Source organism: Haemaphysalis longicornis, unplaced genomic scaffold (genome assembly GCF_048455015.1).
Source record: "Haemaphysalis longicornis isolate Haplotype H1 unplaced genomic scaffold, Haemaphysalis longicornis Haplotype H1 scaffold_5, whole genome shotgun sequence".
Lineage (NCBI taxonomy): Eukaryota > Metazoa > Arthropoda > Arachnida > Ixodida > Ixodidae > Haemaphysalis > Haemaphysalis longicornis.
In genome coordinates this window covers 67,529,916-67,557,289 of record NW_027526385.1, presented here as the reverse complement: position 1 = coordinate 67,557,289, position 27,374 = coordinate 67,529,916, and the positions used below count along the sequence as shown (strand labels likewise).

Below are 27,374 nucleotides of genomic sequence, written 5' to 3'. Positions count from 1 at the left end.
CAGGGCACGATGAAGGTTTCCCGAGGTCATCTGAATAACTTGTTCCCTGCTGCTGTAGATGGAGGTGTATATGTGAGGGGCCGTCACTTGGATTTCCCCACCTTGAAGAGGCATCTACAGAAAATTTGAGAAAAAGAACCAAATCCAGTGCAACCATAAGCCCCTCACACCAAACCACACGCATGTAAAGTACAAAAAATATATTGCACGGAAATGAAGACGCAGACCAGAAAATAAAATGAAAAGCCACACCAGAGATGGAGTGATTTATGGTCTTTCAAATAATTTCACATCACTTCAGTATCGATACGCAGAGTAATTTGCCGCATTGTTCAGAACAAGTGAAGCCACTGCAGTCACACCGGCCAACCCTCCAGAGCTTTATTCGTGGCGTGTTCCAGTTTATCTTGCCCAATGTTTCTGCATGCTCACCCAGAAAATGCAGAAACTTTGGGCTACCAGATAAACTGGGGTGCCGCACATACATTTGCAAAAGAGGAAACAAAAACATTTCCGCGCCTTCATGTGGAATGACTAGTACACGCAACAGAACGAACGTCGCACTAAAACCAGGAAACGTGCTTTCACGATGCTGACAACGTCTGTGTCACATTTTTGGCTGTACTTAAACAGTACTCTCTCCCCTTCGTACTGGCAGTTTCATTTTGAAGCCGAAAATTTTTTCATTTCAGTAAAGTGTTCTGATCGGTGGTTTCTTCCTCGGCTATTAGTAAAAAAGGAATCGCCTACTTACATTTTTTCTTCGTCCAGGTGTGTTGTGGGACTGGATCCATCTAGAACTTTCCCAAATCTTCAAGTGGAATTCCCAGGAGGTCTGTACCTGTAATGACCGAAGGGTTATTTGGGTTAAAATGCAATAGGCTTGATAGCTGGGCAGTTGGTATACATTCCTAACGAAAGAATACCACAAACTTGACAAGACGAAAAAAACACAACACTAGCACTCACTAACAACTGGAACTTTATTTAAGAGCTCTTTTTCGTTATAAGAGCTCTTTTGAAAAATAGCCCTTTTTCTTGTTGGCTATGCAAAACTACCCATCTTAGAGAATAGCAAGAGTTGCTCAAAAACTACAAAGCTCTATGCTGAGGACATCGTTATGTAAATTCATAACGTACATGCAGTAACGAACTGATAGAAAGAGTCCCTAAACATGAGGCAAAATAAGATACGAAATATAACACCATAACCCTTGAAGAAAGGCCTCGCATTTTTACAAGTGAATCATACTTTTGTCTGTGCAGGCCTGGTTGCCATCTTTACAAAGAATATTTGAATGAATGTGTTTTAATTATTGCATTTTCATACCGTTGTTTCCACTGAAATCAGACGACTTCATTTCAACTGGTGTCATACGCAGGGGACTGCTGGTTGTCAGCTCAAAGAACACTGCCTGCAAGAAGAACAGTAGTGCTGATAAGTCATAGCATAGGTAGCCAGATGCAACCCCACTTTTCGAACAGCCAGGAACCGATGAGGGTGCAGCACCCATTTTTACACCTGCTCCTGTCTCTGTGTAACTTGGCCAGCCCATCCTGTAATCAAATTCATCACAATTACTGTATCATTAAAAAACAACAATCAAACCGTCTGCATGCTGGCTCATACATACCACCATTCTGTAAAGTCGCTTTACTCCATTAGACTACAATCACGCAAAACAACAATTTTCCCTGCAATGCCATGCGAATAAATAAACGACTGATTTGTGCAAATGAGATAATGGACCCACTTAACATGGTGAAAATAGCCCGCGGTCTTAAAATGACCCGCTGTCTCAAAATGACCAACACCAAATTTACCCCCTCAAGGAAAACAATCACCACAATGGAGAGTGTTGTACAAATGAAAACATTTTATTATTCGGTAGGGCAATATTTCGCAAAACAATAAAAGAGGCTCGTGCTGGACAAAGTCAATTTAGAAATTTCGGGCAGCATTTAGTGGACTACTTTTCTGCAGTACACAGCTCGTGTTTAACCGGATACATTCCTACAAAACCAATAAACTAGACACCATTCCGAAGATATGCAGCGAGAAAAATGATCATTCCCCACGGCTGAAACAAAATGATAATACCCAATTGAATAGCGCGATAATATGTGTTTAATGAGAAAATTTCAATTATTCAAACAGAGCTACCTGATAATTACGTCGGCCAAGAACTCGTGAAGTGCGCCCGATGCAGCCAGCGTAAACAAAACGTTCAACACATAACGAAGGCGCGCACACAGCGCAGAAGGCAGGTCATAAGCGCCGTTATTTGTTACAATGTGCGGGCTTGCCCGATCGTCCGCTCTAATTTCATTCAATTGCCGTCGCGGTCAACAGAAAACATCCAGCGAAGCAACCAGTCAGGTAACGAAAATCCCCATTGAATGCAAAGTACTCGATAGTGATGGGATACGTTAACTCCAAAGCAGGGGGGAGACGCCAAGGTGAGTGAGCAGTGGGAGACTTTGTATTAGGTATTCGGAGTAGCCGGGGCGACGCACTGGTTAGATTTGTTGAGGGAAATAACCTTAGGGCAATGAATACATTCTTCTGATGACGACGAAGCAAGAAATAGGTACAAAAAATCTCTAGCAGTATGACTAAGGGCAAAATCGGCTTTATTTTAAATGCCCATCCGGGTATATTGCTCGGGGTGTTTACGGGCTAAGCAAGTTCAAAAGTAGTGATCATGCAACGGTAGGAACATAATAAGGCTACATCAAAGAAGGGAAAAGACAAAACTAGCGAACAGAAGAGATTGAGAGAGAATAGTCTGTAATGATTGAACAGAAGAAAAGCAGAACTGCTATCATCGAGGCACAGGGCGCAGGACCTCCGGATAACGCTTCAGAATAAATTTGATGCCTTCACAGGAAAGGTTGATGGTAGCAAAGACTAGAGATGGCAAAATTAGTTTTAAAAAATTGGCAGCGTATCTGTTCCTTTCGTTGCAAATATCGACAAAAGACGATGGTCTTTGTCGGCATTTTCCAAGTAAATGCTTCCCTTCGCTTTCCCACTCACCTCTCATGTTGTTTCTCTGCAAACACGCTAATATTTCGCTCAAGTCAGTTTAAATTTACCACGTTCCACTGCTCCAGGCCGGATGTCCCGATGCCAGCGCTGCCATACGGCCGAGACGCGCGTGAATCGAGGCGCCCTACTTCAACGTTTATAGAACCGCGTTGCCCTTGTCGGCGTGCGTTCCAAGCAGAACGTGGAACCTATCTAGTGGAACCTTTCGTAACCATTGCCGCTTAATTTCTCAAAATGTTGCCAGAAGCAATGTAGTGACGCGAGCGACAGCAGGCGACAGTGTGAATTTTTTTTATGTAGTGGGTGTAGTATATCATTTCGCGAAAATGAAGCATCTCTGATTTTTTTTATAAAGGAGCACTAATTATCCCTTGTGTATTAATTTTCTGTCTTGTATTTGCGTAATGTCTCGTTCTTGTTCAACAATGTTGACAAGTATGAACATATTAACCGGACTTAGACGTTTATATTTGGCACGGAGCGTATAATACTATTGCGCAGACTTCGTTTCACTTTGGCCGGGTGGCTGAATCGAGTCACAGACAGACAAACAGACAGACATACATACAGACCAAAATTTCTGGGTTTAAGTTCCCGGAGAAAGACTATCGTCTTTAGAATTAATTAAATTACATTACTCGTTACTTGCCTAGAATTTTCTGAAATGTAAATTAATAACATTAGAAATTACAGGTGGCAGAAAGTAAGGACATTACATAACTATTGCTTTCCGAAAGAAATAAAATTATTTTGAAATTACTTTAACAAAAATGTATAACTCATACACTACGCACGAAGGAAACTGCAGTGCTGTTTCCTTCGCGTTCGTAGAGTTCTCATGCCGAGAGACTCTGTGGGCATTGGAACTCTACTTCGTCAACTTTTTCTTGGTCACCTTTTTATGCCGTAAGAGAAGAGGACCTGCTATATTGTAATCTGAAGTAATTGGCATAGTAATGAGCAATTTCCATGATATTACTGGCCTGAAGTATTTACTACATTACTAAATTACCAACACTCAAAATTGATTTATTACACTACTCATTACAGCAAAAAGTAATTTAATTACTGTAAATTCATTACTCACAAGTCTGGCGAATACAAATCGAAAGGCAATCTAAACACCGTATGCACGGAATCATCTTTAATGGTAGAAGGACGAGAACCTAGAAAAATAACCGATGAATTGATAGGAAAGGAACTGCTGACAAACAAAACCAAACAGAGACTATCAAGAGGTTTTGTTTGGGGGGGTGGTTGAATCGCATAATTTACAGACAGACAGACAGACAGACAGACAGACAGACAGACAGACAGACAGACAGACAGACAGACAGACAGACAGACAGACAGACAGACAGACAGACAGAAATATCCCTTAGACTATTTCTCTCCGGATTCGCTTTGACAGAGGCGTCTGGGGCCGAAGAACCCGGAAAGGTATTCGCGGCGCGAGTCTAGGGCATTACACTAATAAATACGAGGCCGCGGCCTGTGTCACAGCTGCTGGCGGGCCCATTTCCAACAAGTTGAGCAATACCGGGTAGCACAGAATAAAAAGCCCTGCTGTGACCTCGACGAATCTAGGCAGGTTCCGAACACGGCGTATTTTCATAACAAATGAATCCCCCGCAGAACAACACTGAGGTGTGAACTGTGTCTCGTTATGAAAAACTCGATGGTACCCTGAAAGGTGTTTGTCTTATCCGAAGTGTCGGATGATGGTTATGTGGTTTAACGCACCGACGCTGCAGAGGCAATGAGGCGCGTCGTGGTGGTTGGCTCCGGATTAATGTTGACCACCCGGGGATCTTTAACGTTCGCCGGAATCTCCAACCCACGGGTGTTTTCACTTTTCGCCTCCATCTGAAAAGCGGCCGCCACGGCCGGGAACCGAACCCGCGTCCTTGGTTGGGCTCAGCAGCACAACGCCTTATAGCGACTGAGCCATCGCGGCGGGTTTTCTCCGACGCATCTGAAAACGTACTGCGAGGGTGGGTCCGATCATGCTTTTAAACTACAGTGGACTCTCGTTAAATGCAACTTCTAGGGACCGGGAAAATATGTTCTAATTATCAGGAGTTTAGTTTAGAGAGATAATGGATTCAGCATCGTACAATTGTCTTCACGACGCTTGGTCCCGAAGTTACGTGAAGAGGCGATTCTTCGTCGCATGCGAAGCCGTCTATGCCGAGGTGAAGGACGAATTCTCCTTTCGCACGAATGAGTGGCCCGCTTATGGGGATGTTCTGACTGCGGGCTCTCCATAGCCAAACTAGCAAGCGCTTCTCAAAATCTTTGTGGTCAGACGCTCGCAGTCGTTTCCGTTCAGGACCAAAGCCTGACTTTTCGAAAGCCTCCCGCAGCTTGTTCTTGACCTTTAATATTCTCGCCAGCATGGAGGAAAGAATACTGTCTTTCCTCCATGCTCCTTAGGCTACTCTCGGGGACACCGTACTTCGTCGCGAGCGTCGTTTTTGTGAAGCGGCCACTCTTGAAGTCGTTGATTACCTCCATCTTCCTGGACAACGCAAGTGCATTCGCGGTAGTTTTTGCGCTGCCATCATATATGCTGGCTTCGCGACGAAATGTCGCATACGACACCGCACGAAGTCATAAACCGCCGCACAAAGTCAGAGACACTGCACAAAGTCAGAGAAAATCAGAAACCACCGGAGTATGAAACCAGAAAATATCCGGGACGAGAGGGGGGGACAGTGATGTGTACCGCGATTGCGCTGCTCTTGCCCAAACAGTTGCGGTTTCGAGTCAGTTTTCGGTTCCGTTTATGCGGTGGTTGGGAAATTTGAGTTCCGATTAACGAAATTTTATTTACATTGACGTAACACAAAGCTTACCAGCTGTGAAGCGTTTGTTCCGTTTAAATGGTAGTTCCGTTTAACCAATTTCTGTTTATCTAGATTTCACTGTATATGGGAATGAAACAGCTTTGCGATGAAAAATTAGAGAAAACAAGAATACGGGGCCACCCAAGCTTTTACTGATGATAGAGAGCGCATGCTCATCACTTATCGCTAAAGTGGGCCGCCAATGTATGTGGCTTAGTTTAGTGTCGCTGAGTTTTCTGCAGCTGAGTTTGGTGTTTGCGTCTTTTCTTTCTCTCCGTTGCTGTTGAGTCTTGTCCAATCGCCCGTTAGACCAATATTTAAACTAAAGTTACCTACCCTTACCTCTTTTCTCTCGCCTTTTTCCTTTGTGTCTCCTCCTCCTTGGCTCACTTACTATAACTAAGACAATAGGCCAATCGCGCCCGTGTTAGGCCTACTTTTACGCTTAACGTTTAACAACCCTAACGTGGTTGAGCCTAACGACGGGTCATGCTACGTGTAACTCGCTGCGCATGAGCTGCGGGTACCGACTTTCAAACATAATGATGATGATGCTGATGATGCGTAGCGGCTTCACCTTTGCAACGGTGCGCTGCTCAAACAACTGACGAAACTGCGCAATACTGCTCAAACAACGCCGCCTGGCGGCGTTGGCTGAAAGCGTGGAGTTAAGCCTAACGTGGCGCCTCCACATACCCGAGCCCCAGGCGGGCGCATACTCTCGCCCGCAGCCTGTGGAGGCGCCAGGCCGCGGCATTCGCGGTCACGTGAAGCGTCACAGCCAACCGGGACGTAACGCCAGGAACGTTCGCAAGTAATGGAAAATTGGACGAAAGCTCCCGGCATTTGCTTTTTGGTTACGCTGATCCCACAAAAGTGAGCCGGTTACCAATGCTTGAACGAGGACCACGCATTAAAAAAAAAGAAGAAACGTACATATTACTTGCGGTATTGTGACAAAGCAGCAGGCGATAAAACAGCCACGACAATACAGCACGGCGTCAAAACGGCCTAGCGACAGAACGGTGAACCGTCGAACCAGCACGCGAAAGAATGGCATAGTCACAAAACAGCCAAGCGACATAACATCACGCCTCAATTGAAGGTAACTGTCTAAATGTAGTTGCGTCATGGCGGCCGTCTTGTATGAGAGCAGTCTGTTTTGGTTTTAACCCCACCCGCTGAACCGCTTCCACTCAGTGAGCCGGGATCACCATTAAAAATTACCAGTGACTCCGGCTACTGAGTGAGTGTGAGCGGTTTGTCCGATTCGGTGAAGATCAAGACAGAATGCTCCCATGCAAGACGGATGTCCTCGCTAGTGTGATTACGCATCTGCGAGGGAGCAGTCTGTGTTGATTTTTAACCCAACCGGCAAAACTGCTTCCGCTCACTCGCTACAGAGTCACTATAATTAATTAACAGTGACTCTGGCTTGTCAGTGAGCGGAAGCTGCTTAGTCAGCTGAGTTAAAATTAAAACAGACCGCTCCGTCTTGCAACTGAGCACTCTGACTTTATTTTTACGCAATTGGCTAAACCGCTTCCGCTTACTGACAAGCCAGAGTCACCGTTATTTATTGATAGCACATGTTCAAAAGATTTAAAAAATTCAAATACCCTTCGTTTAACTACGACAATGGTGGAAACGAAAAAATGTCTAATTGTTAAAGTCAAAACCGCCGCAATCCAAGTCAAAGCGTAAATAATAAAGTGCAAGCCACCTGGCAGTCACAGTACAGGTGTCAGCGATCAAAGTGCAAACTGCCTGCGAATCAAAGTCCAAACTCGGACTACCGCAAACGAATATATCCCTCACGATAATGCTGAGCTCCTGTTTTCTCCAATTCCAAACCCATCGTCGTCCTCCAAATCCCCAGCTGCCGAAGTCCAAAGCCAAAGTCCGCTTCAACTCAGCCAAAGTCCAAAGGCAACGCCCGCGCTACGAACCCAAAGGAAATGCTCAGCGACTCGAGTGCCATGATGGCGCAATCGGATCGACCAGCAGTTCTCAAATGGGGGTCCGCAGACCACAAGAGGTCCGCGAGGGCATTTCAGGGGCCCGCGAAACCCTCCTCGAAACTTTCCTGGCCCCCTCTTCATTTTACCTTTTTGCTAAACCTAGCTGGAAACGCGAAAAATCCGGGCCCATCTCCAATAACATGAAACATGTGGAGGGTGGAGCAAGTAGTGTGTAAGTGTATTCTTGGCGCCTTGACGTCTTTGCCAACGGAGATGAAACCGTTGGGGGGTGGAGGTATACAGCTCTGCTGCAAAAGTCTCTTGCCCTTGAAGCACGAAAACCTCTAGCGCGAGGCGTAAACAAGTGTCCCGGTGTGTTTTTTTAGTACACGTCTCGTTCTAACGCGAGGCGCAAACGGATTCCCCAGTGTTTTAGTACCGTGACTACATGAGATGACGATTACGACGACGACGACGACGACAGGAGGCGCCAACAGCCCAAGCCCCTAAGAAGCTTCACCCCTAAAAGGTGGCTTCGCTACGTGACGTTTAATTTATGGCATAGCGAGTACAGCGTAGCCCGTGGTTTAACGTTGGCTTTTTGCATGACAGGCCGGCTCTGCGAAAAAGCCAGCCACACAAGAGGCAGCTTGCGTACGTTTGGGGGACTACTAACTGCAAGAGCAGATTGTGTGACAAAATGACAAGAATCAGCATAAAAGTCAGACGCAAAAGGTGGGCATTGAATTTGTGTGCTGGAGACTTTAGCTGCAAGTGCAAAATCTTGGAACTTATGCAACAGATCATCTTTGTTCATCGTGGGGTCGCCCATCACTTTCGCAAGCTTTGAAGCGATCTCCAACACTCATGGTTCAGAACCGCAGGGATAGATGACGGCTTTGTAACACGAGGACCCAGGTTCGATACCGACCTAGGGAAGCGCTTTATTATTGTTTCATCACCATCAGTGTAATGTGTCTTCCCACTGTGTAAAGTTGACCTGCCTACAGCGCGTTTTGGTTACGACACCGCCATCAGTGAGGCCAAGAAAGCTTCGCTTTAATAACTGCTCCTGAAGGCGTTCCATAAAAGCATGCTGTTTTGTCGCTTTGCTCTTTTGTCGCGGGCTGTTTTGACGCCGCCTGATTACTTGCAAGTTGTAGGACTAAATACAACCATGTTTCCCTCCCCCTTTAAAAAAACTGCTGGGATGAAGTAAAACATAAATGGGTGGAATTTTATTTCCTCCGGGGAATAATTTTATTATTCCTATCCCGACTAGACCATTTCAGCTGGACTTAAAGGAGTACTGACACCAATTTTCGGCGTTAATATTATTGCACAGTTCGCTTCCTTTACCCAACAGAATACCCTGCCTGAAATATGAGCGGCCTGCGACGCGAAGAATATACTTTAATTGGATCTCATTTATCGCGCCGACGGAGCAGCGCGCGGAGCGGCACTCAGCAAACGGACATCACTGTGACATCATCCCGTGATAGCGAAAAGAAGTGACGCGACAGCGCTCGTCAAAAATTCGTGACGTCACTTCACGCGCGCGGCCCCACGAGCGGCGAGCGGGCGCCGGCACATTCACAATCGGGTGCACGTAGCCAGAGCTACAGGCATAACCGCTGCCCAGAAAGGCACTGCTGGCAAAAATAAAGTTCCATGCACGGGAAAGGAAGCGATAATATAGCCCGGAATCGCAATAGAAGTCGCCATCAGGACTTTTATTGAAAGCGTTCATCAAATTTCCGTCGTAATAGTAGGCCCAGCACCTTCAGGCAGCTCAGAAGTTCAGATCTGGCGGTGGCGGCGCGGTCGAAACAACGCCCCCACCGGCCTCCGCCGTGTTTTGACGTCCGCACAAAGCGGTGAGGTCATGCCGGGACTCTGTCATATGCGAAATAAAAGCGCAGGAATATGAAACAAACGATTTTCATGCTGTTCAATGTAGTTAATTATCGCTCGCAGAAGTATTTAAAGTGCTCTTTCGGGTTCGCCGGACCATTAAGCATCGATAAAAGCAATAAAAGTGGAACAAAATTTTCGTGTCAGTACTCCTTTAATGTTGCTTGGTAATAATGTTTCGTACAACGCTGAAAGAACCAAAAACTAAAAAAAAACATACGAGCTAGCAAGTTCTGTTCCGGAACCGCAGTTTGCAACGGAAGGGTGCTCGCTGTCGTATACCTGCACAGAATTGTCCATGATGTGAAGTGGGTTAATGAGCACGAAAACTAGTTAGAGAATACTCTGGCTACCACTCGGCAGCGTACTGCCTAGGTGTGTTGGTTATTCGAAGACGGAATGACACAGCATCCAGGATAGTAATGAACACGCTTATGAGAGCACTGCATTGCTGCCTTCCTTAAATGCAAACCAAATGCAATGCGCATTTGGCTATGCATTGATTGATTGATTAATTGATTGATTGATGGATTGATTGATTGATTGATTTTAAGGTTTAACGCGCCGACGCAACGCATGCGATGAGGCGCGCCGTAGTGAAGGGCCGCGGATTAATTTTGACAACCTGTGAATCTTTAATGTGCGCCGAAACCTCGTACACACGGGCGTTTTTGCTTTTCGCCTCCATCAGAAAAGCGGCCGCCACGGCCAGGAATCGAACCCGTGACCTCGTGCTCAGCAGCAGAACGCCTTAGCCACTGAGCCACTGCGGCGGGTAAGACTATAAAATGGAGCCGTAACAATACTCCCTTCGTGGACGGTCACGCTTCACTGCGCAACACGCAATGTGTGAAAGCCAGCTTACAAAAACCAAGCCGACACCGATTGTTTAAAGGTTGGCTTCACCTCTAAACACAATGGCATTTCTAGGAAGACATTTTTCAGGGAAGATGTTCGCCATCGCCGTCTGAGATTAAAATAAGGAAGCTCTAAGACCCTTTTTCGATTTATTGCGATTTTTGCGTACGCTTAGCACACGCCTGTTAGTACATCATTGCCGCCAGCGCGAGACCCTGGGATTTCACCAGTTTGCTTGGAACGTTAAGGAGGACAGGGTTAGATGTAAAGGTAGGGATAATATAGTTGTAAAGGCCGTGTGCTTTAACAAAACCTTCGGGATGCAATGACACTGCAAGGATAAGGACACTGTATCCAGAATCCTCAGCCTTTAGCGTATGTCCTGGATGAGATCACAACAAAGCGGCGTGGAGGCCCGCTAGACCTTTCGAATGGCACGTCTTGAGTCGTGGATTTTTCGTCTCGTGTGAATATTCAATTTTTCAAGTCACAACGACGCGTTCAGTAATAAGAATATCAGCACCCTACCCACCACGAACAGCGAAATATAGCCAAACACTTGTAGTATAAGGTCCTTACCATATATGCAATGTCGCAGAGTGTGACGCAGACAGGCCTTCTTGGAGACAGGTTCGGCCTTTGGTTCGATGGTTCGATGGTTCGACAGGTTCGACAGGTTCGATGGCTGACAACGGCGAGCACCCAATGAATGTCCACTTGAGCAAACTCGATGCTCTGTCTATCAGGTCCGAAGACTGAAAAGGAAACATTCCAATAGCGATGCTCATTCACTAGCAAAGGTCATAAAAATGAAAGCCCGTACTTCGCAGTCTAGACAATATCAAGGTAGAACAAATGCATGGATGGTGGCGCGGATACATGAAAAATTTACCATCCTTTCCTCAAAAAAAACTTGCGAGAAGCGCTAAAGATTTCTGAAATTAAAACTGCTTCATAAGTGCGCCCAAACCTTCGCTAAAAGTGTGCCGAACCTTCGCTGAAAGTGCGTGCAATCGATCGTAAAAACTTGAAAGGCCCAAATTGCAAACGAAGAACGAACCCATGCGGCGACTTTTCGCGCACGAAGTAAATGCATCTACGAACGAGCTAAATGTATACCAATGCGTGGTTTGTGAAATAAAGGTACATTATTGTACTCCTTCGTCGTGATCGATCCGTGTATTGTCTTATCTAGAACCGTTCCTGTTTCGCGATTTTCGAGTATACCCGCTTTAACACAATGGAAGACCGGTTTCACGCACGCACCGTGTGTCATCATATCTTATCAGAGCTTTTCGGTCGACCAACCGGTCTATGGAGAAATACAGTAGTTTTTAGGTGTGGAGTACCTTAGGACCGCCCAATGTCCGTCCGCGTCAGTGCGCATAGCATTTGCAATCGCAAAAAAATCACACAGGCACCGCCAGGATTCGAGCCTGTGTCTGGTTAACCAGATAGAGTTAGTGTCAGTCGTCTGACCCATTGGGCTACGACCGTGAGTTAGTGCCCGAGAGACAAACGGCTTACTCCCTCGCCTGTAACGGTGCGCAGTACCTTAGAACCTCCCAATGATCTGTGCGCACACCACCATCAAGCGAAAATCAAGCGAAATTTTATTTGAGCCCTGAGTTGCAGTTTCATTGAGGAAATAATCAAGGTGCAACACACGGCTCAAATTGAATGACGGTCGGGGCGCAAATCGGACGTCCCTGGGGGCGCAACTTGGATGTCATTTCGAGTCGCAGTACTCCGCGTCCTCCCGATCATCCACTGAGTGGAGATGCTGCCATTTTTTTACAGGACACCATAGGCTCTACTAATATTTCGCTTTAAAAATAACGCGAGCGATGTAAGACATAGATGTATTTGTGTGTGGTTTACCACTGAATACGAAAATCGCATAATGTTATGCTTGTTTCCGGGTGGGTTCATAGCAGTGATTGTCTGAAAAAAAAAAGGTACATTTGTTTTGTTGTCTTGTTCAATTTTTGGCGAATATGCACGTTTGAGCGTGTATGCCTCACTCAATTTTTAGACGTCGATGGGCTGCTGACACTTGTACGTGCGGTCCCGAAAAATGGGGTTACTTGCGTTTTACTAAACTTTTTTGAGCAGCAAACGCTTAAATGCTTAAATGGCGAAAACTGCTGCCTTGCCTCGTTACTTGGCCCCTTTCAACGTTCCTTCACACTTTAAGGGACGAATATTTCTGCAAAACAGTAACTACCTGGGTGCCCCCGCGAATCGAACGATCATATGGGCTCCGGCTCGCACGGGCCTTGAGGGTAACGAGGCGGCTGACGCAGCTGCCCGCGCGCTCACTCTCCGTGCACCATCCTCATCTCCCACCGATCCGGACCTAGAACCTACTCCCGCTTGCACCTTTAAGGAGGTGACACAGTTTTATCAATCCGGCCATTCCGTCTATCCCAAGCCCTGTAGGGGCCTCACGAAGGCGGCGGAGCGCATCCTCCTTCGCCTTTATACGAAAACTCTCTTGTGCCCGGCAATCTTGAAACACTGCGACCCCGCTTGCACGGGGAAGTGCCCGCACTGTGAGGAAGATTCCTCTGACATTTTCCACATGGTGTGGGCGTGCCGAAAAACCCCAAACCAACCCTTCGCGGGAGGACTGGGAGGCAGCCCTGCTCGGCTGCTCTGACCTGACGGCCCAACGGGCCCTGGTCGGGCGGCCCCGGGCCGCGGCCGACGCCATTGGGCTCCCGTAAGGGGGAGCCCACCTTGTCTTTGTACGGGGCGGCCCCTTAAGGACCGCTCCCACCCTCCCTGTACAAACTTCTGTAAATAAATGTTTTTCAGTCAGTCTTGAGTAAAAACTCCTCGTTGTACATAAGTCTGCCTGCGGCCTCGAAGGCAAAAAACTGGCGGTTTTAGAATCTCTTTCTTGATAAATAGGATTTGCGCCTTGTTCTTCTGTTTCCTTTCGTTGTCTTTTGGGGCGAATTTACTTCAACCGGCTTCTTTTCTGTCACACCCTGTTTGCGCGTCTTTATTAATTCTCGCTTCGCCGTCTTACGGCGCGTAATGTGTGTGACTGGCACATGCCATGGCTTTTTTAAATCAGGATTCCGAAGGGCTCGTTGGCTGTGTTATATTCACGTGCCATAACATTCAGGTGTCACACGGCACGCAACAGTCCACAGCATTGACGTTTCTGATTCACAGTTCTCTGAATTTTGTTAAGTGGGCGTCTCCCTATTTATGGCCAATCCCCCCAGTGGGTACGGGCCGCAAAGAAAGGAACAACAACAGCGGCACCAACTATTGCCTCATTTCTACAAACGTACTTTTTTTTATTTGCGATAGAACGCCTGTTGGCATGAAAAAGAAATGCTTGCGGAGTTGTTAACTAACTAACTAACTAACTGACTGACTGACTGACTGACTGACTGACTGACTGACTGATTGACTGCAACAGCTTACTTGCACGAATGCTTTGCTCTGTGGACAGCCAATGCACTGCCATTTGTACAAGTGCGGCACGCACACACACAGCTGGCTGGCGTCGCATCTTTTCAAAGTGCTACGAGTTGTGCCGCGCCTCCGCCAGATGGCGCCACGGGTCCCGCGACCGAGAGAAGACGCAGTAAAACATCCCCCTCGCGAGGGGCACGATCAAATGCAGAGCATTTCCGGGGGGCGCACGACGTTAAGTAGTTTGCGTTACGTTAATGTTGTTGCACTTGTGGCAACTGCTGACAAGAGAGCGCTCGTCAGCAGTAATTTGAATGAGTCAACGATATAAGGCGCGTTCGTAGCGTCCCATTCTGTGTCGGCTTTGTGGCGCAGTCGGTAGAGCACCATGTACATTGCGTTCCGCCCGCAGGGTCGAGGGATCGAAACCGGGCGCCGGATAGTATTTTTTTTTTATATAGTAGGGAGGGGTGCGGACTACGGACGTCAACGCGGGTGACATCGTGAGTTACTGAAATGCTCTGCATTTAAAATAACCTATTTACAGGTAGAGATGGGCACCCGTCTCTCGAAGGAATGCAAGGGAGCGGTGGTGGGGTCGCCAGAGCCACCGCTGGAGGTCGGGGGGTCTTCCAGGATGGAAGTCTGTGTCTTTCAGGTGTTGCTTTCTGGCTGCGTTTAGTGCAGGGCACGCCTATTCGCCCAAAGCGCGAACACAGTCGGCCCCTGGCGGCGGCGGGACGAACCGCTCCTAGTGTGGATGGCGCTCTCGCGTCGTCTGCTTTTTCACGTTGCGTGCGGCGCAAGACGCGTGCTGCACACAACAAAACAACCAATATGTGTGCTCGTTTGGCAGTAAGCAATGACATAGTAACCTCTGCGTGCTCGTTTCCTCTAGAAACGCAAGAATCAGCAGCCGTTGCGGGTTAATGCGCTGGTTTAATTCCACGAAACATCTTCGCTGTGGTCACCGCTTGAGTGTGAAACGTGTTATAAACATTGCTTCCACAGATTGCACTTTTCTTATTGTTGAGTGCAGTCGTCTGCCGTTTCGGGAACGTCGAAGGGTGCTTTTTGAAGGTGGCGTGGCGATTATTTAAAGGATAAAAGTTTAGTACGCGAAACGGGTAAAAAGCGACAAGACCTGTGCATACGCGTGCAAATTCCACACCCTTGTAAAATTGCGCTGTGTCCTTATAGAAAGAAGAAACAAACAAAAACATTTACACTGCACACGACCCGTGCGCTATCGCCCATACATTACCGGACACGTATTTTACACCCGCAAGCGTCTGTGTGATCGTGTCCTTCCCGTACCTTTTCTAAAATAAATACCATTTTTGGACAGTCGTTGGTTATACTCAGGAGGAGGAATAAACATTTATTCAACTGTATCGAGTTGCTAATTTTACGTATTATTTAAAATACGTTTCTATGGATGCGCAAGAGTATTTAGGAGGAATGTTTCGGTAAAATTAAGCAGTTGTGAGTTTGCGTCAGTCATGTGGCATTTCGTGTGTCATTTTCATATATATCATTTTCAAATCCGACATGAATCACCTTGTCCAGAAACGTGTCTCACTCAGCATAACCAAATGCCTAATTGGGTCACTTCTTAACCTCTTAAGATGGACCTAAGTTTAAAGAAAGAGAAGAAAACGCGTAATATATAATGCACGTTGTTGCCCACATATGTGTGGGGTGTGTGCCATGACTCGCTGATTTTTTTTTTTATTTTTTCCCACCATGCTTGCTTTCAATAAAATTTTGAAAAAGGCGTCCCACAATTCCTGGACAATCTCGGACCAAAGGGGGGTTAATCATTTTGGAAAATACGTGTACTGCTTTTTCACCGCTACAGAACACGACGCCAAGTGTAGTTTCGATTGTAAATAATACTGATAACCATAGTTTGGCTTCTCGCGCGCGTTACATGCGTTCTCTTCTCGCTGCTCTTGCAACGTTAACAGGAACCCCCTCCCCCCCCCCCCCCCCCTCCCCCTTCTCGAAAAAAAAATGAAATGCGCAGAATTTCTTTTTTTAACCAATCCTCAATAATTAAATGCCAAGACAAAGGCGATATTCAGTTTACAAAACAAAGTAGTTACCGGGAACCCGTTACGCTGATTTGCAACGAGAAATAAAAGGAAATGTTTTACTACATCTGCAACAGCGCAACTTCATTTATTGCCATCTTTAGGGTTCGTAAGCGACCTTATTTCCAAGAATGCAAACACATCTCGCTGTTGCAGGCACCTGTTAATTTTAAAAGGAACGCAAATCGTCAACAGAGCAGCCGTCACAGAAAATTTCTGCTCACTGTGAGGGCCCAGAAGCTTGGTTTGCACACTGTAAGCCTGCTTGTCACTTTGCGAAAACCTAGCTAAACGTGAGATGTTGATTGTACTGCGTGCGTTGACAATTCAATTCGCAAGTTCACTTGCGACGAAAGCCGTAAATAAGTGATCCGAAACCGTTATTCATGAAACCTTCCTTCAGAGTCGCTAAAATTTCATTTGAAAGACCCGTTTGAGCGGTTACATTTATATCTCTGCGCTGATCAAAATTCAGTAATTTTATGTTGCCTTTTGAACACACAAAAAATATCGTAAGCTCATAGAAGGAATTTCGGGGCAGTTAAGTAGTGTTACCATTTCAGAGCATCCCCCAAATGCAAGAATGCGTCATGCTATACTAGTGAAAGCGACTGAGATTGCCGTTGTAAACTGAATTTCAGAGATCGAGGCTTCCTGATTTGTTTCTATTTATGCTTTTATTGGAGGCTCAAAGCCATAGCCTGGAAAGATCGAGCTTGCTACGAGCCACAGCGTACAAGTTCATTGTCACAATTACGGCCATTCTGAGATTCCCTATGAGTCGTCGCGTTTTTTGGCGTAATAATGAAAACCGACCGCCGCTTCCATGCTATACATTGAACGTTGAGTAACCGAACTACAGCATACCACTCTTGTTTGCACCTGTCGTGCGCACATACGGCGAGAAAAAGGCACGAAGCGCGCCCACAGTGTGCATTCTTACGGGCCGCTTAGCGGAGCATCCACACTAGCAGCGCGACGCTGTCGCCACCTACATGTCGAGCTCGCTGCGAATATTGGGTGGTCCTCATCAGCTTGTGCGGCAGGAGCTGTGCAGAAGGGGCAGGTGTCATCCAACGAAGCGTGGTAGCGCGGTGGCCACGCCCGAGTCACAGCAGGTGAAAGCGCCACTCCAACGCCAAATCTGCCCAGCAAAACCTCTTCCCAGCGAGCAAGTCTACCGGGGAGGTCCGTTCCACATGGTGGGATGAGGGCACGTGTGGCGTGACACCGATCGTCCTTCCGTCGGAGAAAGTTTTCATTGGACCGTTTGTTAACAGTGGCAGCGGCCGAGGACTATACGTAGGGTGACATGCCCTATCCGCTGCATTGTGAGCGGGGAGCGTATTCCGCCGAACCCACATGTGAATAGAGTATTGTTTATGCCACGTTTTTAGACGTGCTAAGATAGTTTGTGCAAAGCCAGCGTTCTCGTCATAGGCAGCGTGCTTTTGGTGGTCTCTGAAGCCGGCAATAAAAATTAGCGGAGGAAACCCAGTAGGCTGCTCTTGTGAACACCCGGTTTCGAAATTTGATCTGACAGTACATGTGTTTTTTGCTGACGGCCATTTTCCTGACCGGGCAACAACAATAACAACAACGACGGGTTTCCGCAGAATGGGGCACTTAAGTCTTTCTCCTTAAAACGACGCCAAAAGACTAAAGACTAAATTGGGTGCACCCAGTGAGGAGACGAAGCTTTCTTCGACACTGTGTTAGTTACTTTTACCCTCCTATTTGGCATGTTTCTGCTGTTTTTACGTGCTTAAAGCCAGTTCTACACTGCGAGAAAAATATTGCTGCGTTGAACCTTTAATATCCGAAGGGGTCATTCAAAGCGACGTTAAACATTTATACCAAATCATGCATATATTTCTCTATTTGTATTTAAAATGAAATCTAAAAAATAAACAAGGATCCACGCATTCATTATGACGTCTTATGGCATTGCCATTTCGGGAAGTTGCTCGCGAGATATAACGTGTCGTCAAGCGCTGATTTGCATTATTGATATTCCGAAACTGCAGCGGCATGACCACATGGAACAGGAATTCCTGGGTGTCCACTTGTGAATCAAGTGTTCGTCACATGGATCGCACTGACACTTACCCCCAGAACATCGTCCATTAGTGGGCCTCCTCGCACTAGCGCTCAGTGACGTCGAGGCACACGAGAGGAGCTCCCGCAGAAAGACACAATAACAATCCGGTTTCCCACACGCGCGCACACGCCGTAACAAAAGCGGAGTGAATACAAACGCAACACCAAAAGAGAAAAACAGGCCGACTGAGAAGGCACGTGTTCGCCCCTTTCCGCTTTGTCGTGGGTGTGAAAAGGAGCGCAAAATAAATGTGGCTGGCGAAGGCACAAACTAATTTCGCTCTCTGAAATAGCGAACTACCGTGTGAAATCGGTTATAGCCCACAACTATACTTTGTTCATACACTACGATGTGTAATACGTTGCAAGGAAGAATTTTTCCGCACATCAGTACGTACGTCCGGGAGCACCTTGATCGGTATCACAACGACCTACTCTTCACTGCAGCTAAGTTATCAGCGGATGCATGAGTGGGGTCATCTCTTCCTTACAATTTCCTTGGATGTCAGTCGAAAAACCACTGCCACAAGAACGGTTCAAGTTCAGCTATTGAAGTGACGTTCTGTGACAAGTGCTGAATATGAGCGACTTCGAGCGATCCGGCGCCGAGCGGAACGACGTGCGCGAAGGACGCTCTTGCCAGTCGATATACGTGCTGTCCGGCGCGCAAAAAAGCGCGTGCAAAAGCACATACACAAGCTCGTCAAGGAGCAATGGAGGCTGCTATACTCACGGCTGGGCCCACGCAAGCCACTCTCGCGCATCTGGCGCGTAGTCAGGAGCTTGAAATCGGAGCCGTGTCAGATGCACTCATTTCCATCAGTGGCTCTCCGTAGTGGTCTTAGGGAGGTTGAAGTGGCGGAAGTGTACTGCAGGGAATCGTGCACCTTTGCGCCACCTTTGCGCCGAGATGTACGATTGCAGAAGATCTGTGTGTCGATGCATCGGTCGTGTCAAGGTGAGGGGGCTAACAACTAGTTGTTCTCGACACGGCCGCATTAGCGGTTTGGGGTCTTGTGTGTCATGTAACGGCGGGGATTACAAACCTGTGGGACAAAAAGGCAGCACTCTGAATGCTATCGTTGTGAATTCTACTCTGTGAACGGCGGCGCGTTCGCGCTAAAAGCGGAGGCCGAGCGCCTCCCGGGACGAATGGATGAAGTCGCGCATGCGGAGGACGTCACGTCTTGCTAAGCCCAGTTCCGGTGCTCGGTAGACAGTGTCTTGGTTATTTTAGCGCACATTAAGCGCACAAAACCTCAGTAACCTACAAATTTGCACTACCTCGATCCTCAAACGGATCAGCTGGCTAGGCCTTCTCGCCTAACAAGCCTTGCTAGGGCTCGGGCTCGCCACCAGGGGGTGTGGGGGTGTGAGACGAAGGGGTGGGGGGGGGTGGACATTTTTCATTGACTCACGACAGGGGCAAATCTTTCTGTGCTCCCAGGGGAGAAACGGGTTTCTCCCTACTAAGAAGAGAAACTTTCTACCTCCTAGAGAGCAATATATGATAATTTCCCGTTTCCCCTTAAGGAGATATACCACACCCTCTTTTCTTTAAATGACAGGTGGCAAGCGCGTTTTGGGCCCAAACCTCCTGATAGCGTTCATATAGGTGACGCTGATTAAGATGATGATAGCATCGCTACAGAGCCCCCCTCCCTCCATTTGCGCGGTTCGATAAATAAAACGGAGCTGGAGAAAATTTGGCGGCAGTTCTGTGCAGTCCAGTACATTGAAGCAGGAGGGGGGGGGGGGGGGGCGTTGGTTAGAGGAAGCACTTATCAATATTCACAGGTATATGCAGCGTTTGTACACAGCCAGGAAGAGCCCAGTGGGCAGTTCGTGGTGAAATGGCTTGGGCGGACGAATGGTACAATGGTCCAGGTCGTCGGCGGGTAGGATCCGGGAAAGGCGGAACCTCCGGTGGTCGGGGCTGGGAGTGCGGCCGCGGGCGCGTTTCGGGATGTTTAGCGGCTTCTGCATTGGATGGAAGGGCAAACAGTAGGCATGCCTCAAGTGACTGCAAGAACATGCAGCGTGACGCAGTGAAATTACGGTTGAATTGCTGTGTTGACTGTGCTTTGCCGTGAACCTCTGAGGCTGCATCGCTCGCCGGACAACTTGCGAACGATCAGTGAGAGACGCAACCCAGGAGGATTGAACGACAAGTGGAACTCGAACTACCGAGGTGTCAGACTCTCGTGTGTGCAATACAGTACTGCCGGTTTCATTTGGTGTCGGTGAGCTGAGCTCCTATGACACCGTCTACCGAACACTCTCCTGGAGCAGTGTCTTGATGGAAATTTGCTGACAAGTTTTTGATACTTGGGATGTCGCTTTCGGCAACGCTGGCAGGTAGGCTTGTAGTCTAACAATAGACCATGGGAGACAGGGGCCTCCAACAATGTGTGAAAGCATGGGTCAGAAGGCTGATGAGAGTGCTCTGCGAGATGTGTGTATAATTCTGCATCCGTCCTGCCGCGGGAATGGTGCTGCGGGAGCGTGTGGGAGCACGAGCGACCTGAGCCCTCAAAAAAAAAGATGACGCACGCCGGTGTTTGCCGAACCGAAAAGAAGGGGTTACCTGTTATTGGACGAGCTATATATGAACAACGATCGTACTGTAAAGTGCGCCACGCACTGCCTGACGAAGGGGCTGGGCTGTGGCGACCTCTACACGTCCTGCCATTGTATTCAGGGTGTCAGGATCGTGAAAGGCAATCTTATAGACCTCCAGGGCAAGTTGGACGTCCTAAGTCTTCGAGCCCCATTGCAGTTTGTCTCCACGATGTAGCGGTTTAACAAGTCGTTCAAAAGTATCGTGAGGCTTTCGCCTTCGAAACACGTAAGCCGACTTAAGTTCCCCGAGGAGTTTTTTCTCCCTGTCTTTTTCTTTCGTTCTTTCGTCATCCACAGCACAGAGTCGTCAACCCAACGTTGTCAGGACGATCTCTGTGCCTTTAACTCCAACTTCTCGTCCTCCGCATTTGCAAAAGCAGAGCGCTGGAGTTTGTCGGCATTTAAAGGCCTTCATCATCACCCACATGCGCAGGTAATGCCAACGTCAAGGAAACACGCTTTTTACATCGCCTTATTTCGTGCCATGGTACAACGCTCCCAAGCTTGCACCAGTTCCAACGTAGTTTTTTTCTCTTTACCGACATGTGCCTGGATGAAATAAGTGAAAATATGCGTATGACACTATTCTGTTACTCTCTCTGCGTGGTGCCGCAGCAACTTGTCGACCAGAATGTTCTCACGTGGCCCGTAAAAGCCGGATAACTAGCGCACCTTCCGTGCGGCCTTGTTCGGCCTCCCGCATTTGGTCGAACGTAGCCCGCGTTGAGTGCGTTAAATTTGCCCTGTCTAAAATGAAACGAAACTTTGCCGATACCTGCGCTGCCACTGGTTGATGAAGGCCGGTGAATGTTCGCGGCACCCGCACGTTTGCAAAGCCAGCCCAGTCCTCCGTTACAAGCGCAGTCCCCCTGGCGGAAAACCCGCTCATCGTGCAGTGACTGGTCGTACTCCGCTCTGGTTTTGTTGTTGAGATTGGTGTGTCGTTCAATACTTTTCGTTTACTCATATATAACTCCTTCCGATGAAAAAAAGCCCGTCTGTACGACATTTCGGCGCACATAAACAACCCCATGTGGTCAAAATAATCTGGAGCCATCCACAACGGCGCGCCTCATCACTTGTGCAATGTCGGTGCGTTAAACCCTACAATCAACTCCTGCCGATGAAGAGCTTGGTGCTCGATCCCTGCTTCTCGGGAGGTAGAGTGGCGTGCCAATAGAGTGTAATAGTGCTTACACCACTTATCCATCTGCTGATCCCTTTAGTGAAGAGTAGGTCATAGTGACAGCGACCAAGTTGCGCCTGGAAGCACGTATACAACAAAAGTCTCCCTTTCGGCGAAGTATCCTTTCATTTAGGGCTCAGGGGTTTGGGATCAATCCGAAAAATCCGAAAAACACTCGCTAGTGAAATTTCGGACAATTCATATTTATCCGGTAAACACTGATTTTAGAGCACACGGCTGCAAAAAATGATGATCGAAGTCCGTGCTTCAGGATATCCGGCAAGTTATCAGAACCACTGGCCGTTCAAACTTTTGGGCGATAACTGTATATGGCCACTGGTCCCACAAGGCGGCTCCTTTGTCCTCTTTCAAGACTAGAAGCTTGTCTAAACGTGGGTTATCAACCCTAATTTGGTTGGACACAAACAGCTTCTGCGACATCACGTGCCTTGGCATCGCTGCCTCTTCAGTATTTTAACACAAAAGTGTTTTATTCCCGGATACAGCAAGATTTCATTGACGTCATATCCGTCACGGAAATGACGCCAGTACACCTTTGCCGAAGCTCCCCGCCAGCAGGACGTCGCTCGCCAGGCACACCCACAAGACAGCCACCGACCCGCAAATCATGCTCAGCTGCAGATTTCGCTGCACATTTCACTTTCGTGTTTTACCGATTCCTGTGACAGAGGAATCAACCACAGTTATTTTGCAATTTTGAGGTAGGGTGCAAAGTTACAATCTTTTATAACAGCGAAAAAATAAATGTCCCGCTCTTTACTTTGACGGCGTGTTATCGAAAGCGGTCATTTATACACCGGTCGGATTGAACGATATAAACTTTGCCAAAGGTCAACAGTATCTCTTAGACCACGCCTATCGCACGGTCAACGAAGGGCTTGGAATGCTTCTTTCACATCTTTGTGCACGTATCATTTTGATAATATTTGAGAGCGAAGCCTGGCAACTTTTAAATGGGCGTGCCTCTTTTTTCAAACGCTTTGCGGTAGTCCTTTTCGAAACAACTTTGGTTTTTTTTTAGCCCGGTTTCAGCACAGCAATGTACATCGAGCACAGAAATCGTGTGGTTCATGTGCCGTCTGAGGTGTTCGTGTTCAGATAGCATTTCACTTATGATTTGGGGTATTTAAAACAGAGCGGAATAAAATATGAACTTGGGAGAATTGCAGATTAACAGGAATGTATTTTATTCCGGGATCCACCAAGATGTGACTGACGTCATATCCGTCACGGAAATGACATCGCCAGAAAAAGTTCCACTGACGCGGCGGCGCCACCATTCGAGGCGGGGTCACCGTCGCCGCAACGCGAGGTGATAAATGCTTTACCCACTGCGCTATGAGCTGTAGTGCAGACAACTGTATGAACGCGCCATATATCTCTCATATAACCTGCTCCATTTAGGTGGTGCTGCCGTCTGAAGAGGTGGAGCGAAGTAGTGCATCCCGATGCTAATGAGCGCCGATAGTTGGCGCCAGCTGAGCTCGTCGCAACGCAACCATCTGCAGTACACTCCACGGAGCAGGGACGCAGTGGTCGCACATTTACGATAGCGACGCGCCGGCAGGTTGTCGCTCGCCAAGCACACCCACAAGACAGCCCCGGAAATCATGGTCTTTTGCGGCGGCGGACCGTGAGTTCACCAAACGATTCGCTGGCAACCCGCTCGGTTTCGTTCGCGTGGTTTGCGAGCGCGTGTGGTTTCCTTCTTGTTCACGCAGTGTACCGGTGCGTGCAAGCAAGTGTCTAATGTTGATACGTCTAACGGTGTCATACCGACGAAATATAAATAGCTACGTGCAAATTCATATTGATGCAGAATAAACATTCAAGTGATCCTGTGAAGGCAGATTTCACTTTCGTGTTTTACCTACTCCTACGAAAGCGGGATAAACCGCATTTTTTAGAAGATTTAGATTCGAAAAACACCCAAACTTCGCTAAAAAATAAACTCCGAAAAACATCCTCCTAGTTTTCCTAAGAATAAACTCCGAAACCCCGGAGCCTTTATTATGTGGTATGACAAAGAGTTGCGGGTTTCAACCAGTCTAACACGGTAGTTCGCTAGTTCAGAAACGGAAATTAGTTTGTGTGTTCGCTACCGACACGTGTTTTGGGCTCGTTTTCACGTCGGTGGCAAAGCGGAAAGCAGGCAACACGTGCAGTGTCGTTCGTTCGGTTTTTCTCTCTTGGTTTTACGTTTGTGTTCACTTCGCTTTTTTTTATCGCATGTGGGCGCATGTGGGAAACCGGATGGTCATTCTGTATTTCTTTGGGAGCTGCTCTCGCGTGCCTCAATGTCACTGAGCGCTAATGCGAGGAGGCACACTAATGGACGGCGTTCTAGGGGTAAGTGTCACTGCGAACCATGTCGCGAGCATTTGATGCACATTGGGACACCCAGGAATTCCCGTTGCATGAGTTCATCCCATGGTAGCTTCGGAAGAGCACTCATGCAAATAACTGCTTGACAATGCCAGAGGACGTCCAACATGTGCATAGATCTCCCTTTTTTTCCTCAGTTTTATCATCCAAGTAGAGTAAACGATGCATGATTTCGTTTGCCGACGCATGGCTTGGTTTGAATGTTTAAAGGAGCCATGAAGAGGAAATACAACTTTGTTTAATTTGAAAGAACTAGGATTCAGTATCTCACTCAGCTCCATTACAGCCACAAAAGATGTCTTTTATAGAAAAAAAAAGCAAGAAGTATTTAAAAACTTTCAAATTTTGCGCCACTGTGACGTGTTATGAGCAAGAATGACGTCATACGGGCCAACAATAAAACTTAATTTTAGTGCGTTAACTGCACGTTAGCATTCAAGTGATACGGTAAAATCGAACTGGAGGCCCCATTACAGTCGCCCAGTCATGTGTCGTCGCGACAGGACAGTTAAGTGGCCGCCAATCGCACAAAGAAGGTTCCGTGACGTCATAGAAAAGTTGCGGGAAATTGGCTAGGTGGCCGCGACTGCTTCACACGTTTTCTTTCATATCTCCGTTATTTGTTCGAAGATCGCCATTATATTGGTATCATGGTCATCGGGACTAAGCACTCTTTCTAATAAACCCAACTTGTATTTTGTCTTCCTGGCTCCTTTAACGCCGTTTTAGATGATCTCTGAGTATTAGTGTATAACGCAGCAATATTTTCCGCACGGTGTAGAACTGGGGGAAAAACAACAAAAAACTGTACAAATATGAGGGTAAAAGCAATTAACACAGTGTCGAAGAAAGCTTCGTCGCCTCACTGGGTGCACACGGTGTAGTTTATAGAGTTTGGGCGTTGTTTAAAGGCTAAAGCCTGAAGTTTACAATTCTTAGTAAAACCGTTGTTCTCGTTCTTGTGGGTGGGGGTGGCGTTGTTGTCCTGTCGAGAGAATGTCCTTCGCTGTAAAGAGTACATAAAAAGCACATGCATTTCGAACGCGAGTCTTTGCAAAAGCAGCCCAATGTGCTACCCCTGAACTATCTTCGCTTTCATTTATTGCTGTTTTAGACATAATCAGAACCATGTGTGTAGTATAACAGTAGGTTTTCCTAAGCCAGCGTATCATGCCTAAAAACCGGGAATGTACCGTGTACATTTCATGTACATTTCCAGCGAGCGTATTTCCAAACGCTTCGCCGCACAGAGCACCCACGTGACATGTCTGTTCGCGCGATGCAGAACGGTCGTCATTGGCTGCACCCCAAACGTATTGGCGGTGAGCGCGTCCACGGGCGGCGCTGCGAAGAGCGCCTACGTGACGTCGGCTTAGGGACTCTCTTATTTGTCGTCTGCTTCACTCGGACTCGCTCTCCCTGCTGTTTTGTTGCGTTCGTTTAACGTCTAATGCTTGTCCGCACCAGATTTGGCGTGTGCGTAACTTTTTATCATAATAATAGACTTGAAATCGCATACACAAGCTCAAGGTGTGAGTTAAAGTATAGTTTTAGATACAAGCTTCGGAAAAAGCATTGCCGGCGTCACCCCATTCCTTGCGAAGCCGGTCCTGCACAGAGTGCGAAGAGTCGGAGCTAGGCTTCAGCTTCCATATTAAGGAATCTTTCGAAGAAAGGGAACAGCCTACTGCTAGTGACCGACATTAGGGAAAATACAAGACCAAAATAAATTCCAGGCTTTCGGGGGGATCGGCTTTGGCAGAAGGCATTACGATTTCCGGTAATCATATGGAAGGTAATACAGTTCTTGCAAGCTTGCTGATGCTCGAAAGAATTGTATCACATCACTTTACGTTTTCATGGCATGAAAGTACGCCGACATGCTTTATGGGCTGCAAAACTGTAGGTTTAGTTCCAAATAACCCACTGTGTGGATAGGCGCTTGCTGGATTTATACCAGGCTTGTCACCCGTATTTAGGTTTATTGAGCAAAACGAGTCACGTCTACGGTAAATATACAGTAACACCATGTTTGTTCAGGCCTGTAGGGATAGTTCGGTGCATTTCCAAGAGCCATGTCTTCCTAATATTTAGATATGCCTTATAGGAAAACTGCACCCAAGAGGAGAGGGAGATAAGGAGGAGAAAACATTATTTAACAGTAAAATAGGGCTGATTAGTGGACCGGGAGCTGAGTCCAGTACAAGAGGGCGAGGATAATTTTCTTCAATTCGTAGTACGCCACCCCGAGTAGATCACCAGGATTTGTCTTTTGCGCCTGGAACGGGTGGAAAACAATAAAAAACTGCGTGGCAATATTCATCGGTTTCGATTCTTGTAATATATGCACGTATACTATTTATTGCGTTCGTTAGCGAGTATATCAAGCCTTCAGCACCATGCATGTCACAATTGTTTGGGTCGAGAGTAAGTTCGCTATGATAACGATGGTTACGATAGAAATCGGAGAAGCCGCCTTCGAGTACGCTGGACAACGTTGTCTGGGGCATGATTGCGGTGGCTTAGCACAAACCTTCTCCTTGTATTTGCAGGTTAGTAAACAACGCACACTGTGGATATGCACCTTCGTGCACGCAGCCATGACCAAAAACAATTTGTGAAGAAGGGAATGTATGCTATACAGCCCGAATAAAATATCCACACGAAGTCTGGGAACCTCCCGAACATCCCCAAACCTACTAATAAGGCTTTCGTGACGGTGCAGAAAAAATAATGCATTGGGCACAGAAAAAAAAAAAAACATTCGTGTGATACAAGTCCACAACAACGAAGAAATAGAAGACAGCCGTTTTATTTCCTGCTGTGCGATGCCCGTGTAAAGCCCGCTGCTTGGTACGTAGCATTAAACTGTGGAGTTTTCATAAGAGCATCTCA

The 27,374-nt window shown here is 47.2% G+C and overlaps 1 protein-coding gene across 1 annotated transcript in view; it reads right to left on the bottom strand.

Moving 5' to 3' along the window:
- Window positions 1-13,350, bottom strand: part of LOC144139727 (ATP-binding cassette sub-family C member 2-like) — a 115,252-nt gene extending 101,902 nt beyond the window's left edge. Inside the window, exon 1 of the mRNA XM_077672010.1 lies at window positions 13,253-13,350. Coding sequence (XP_077528136.1) covers window positions 13,253-13,350 — 98 coding nt within the window. The remainder of the gene's footprint in view (window positions 1-13,252) is intronic.
- Window positions 13,351-27,374: the final 14,024 nt, after the last annotated feature.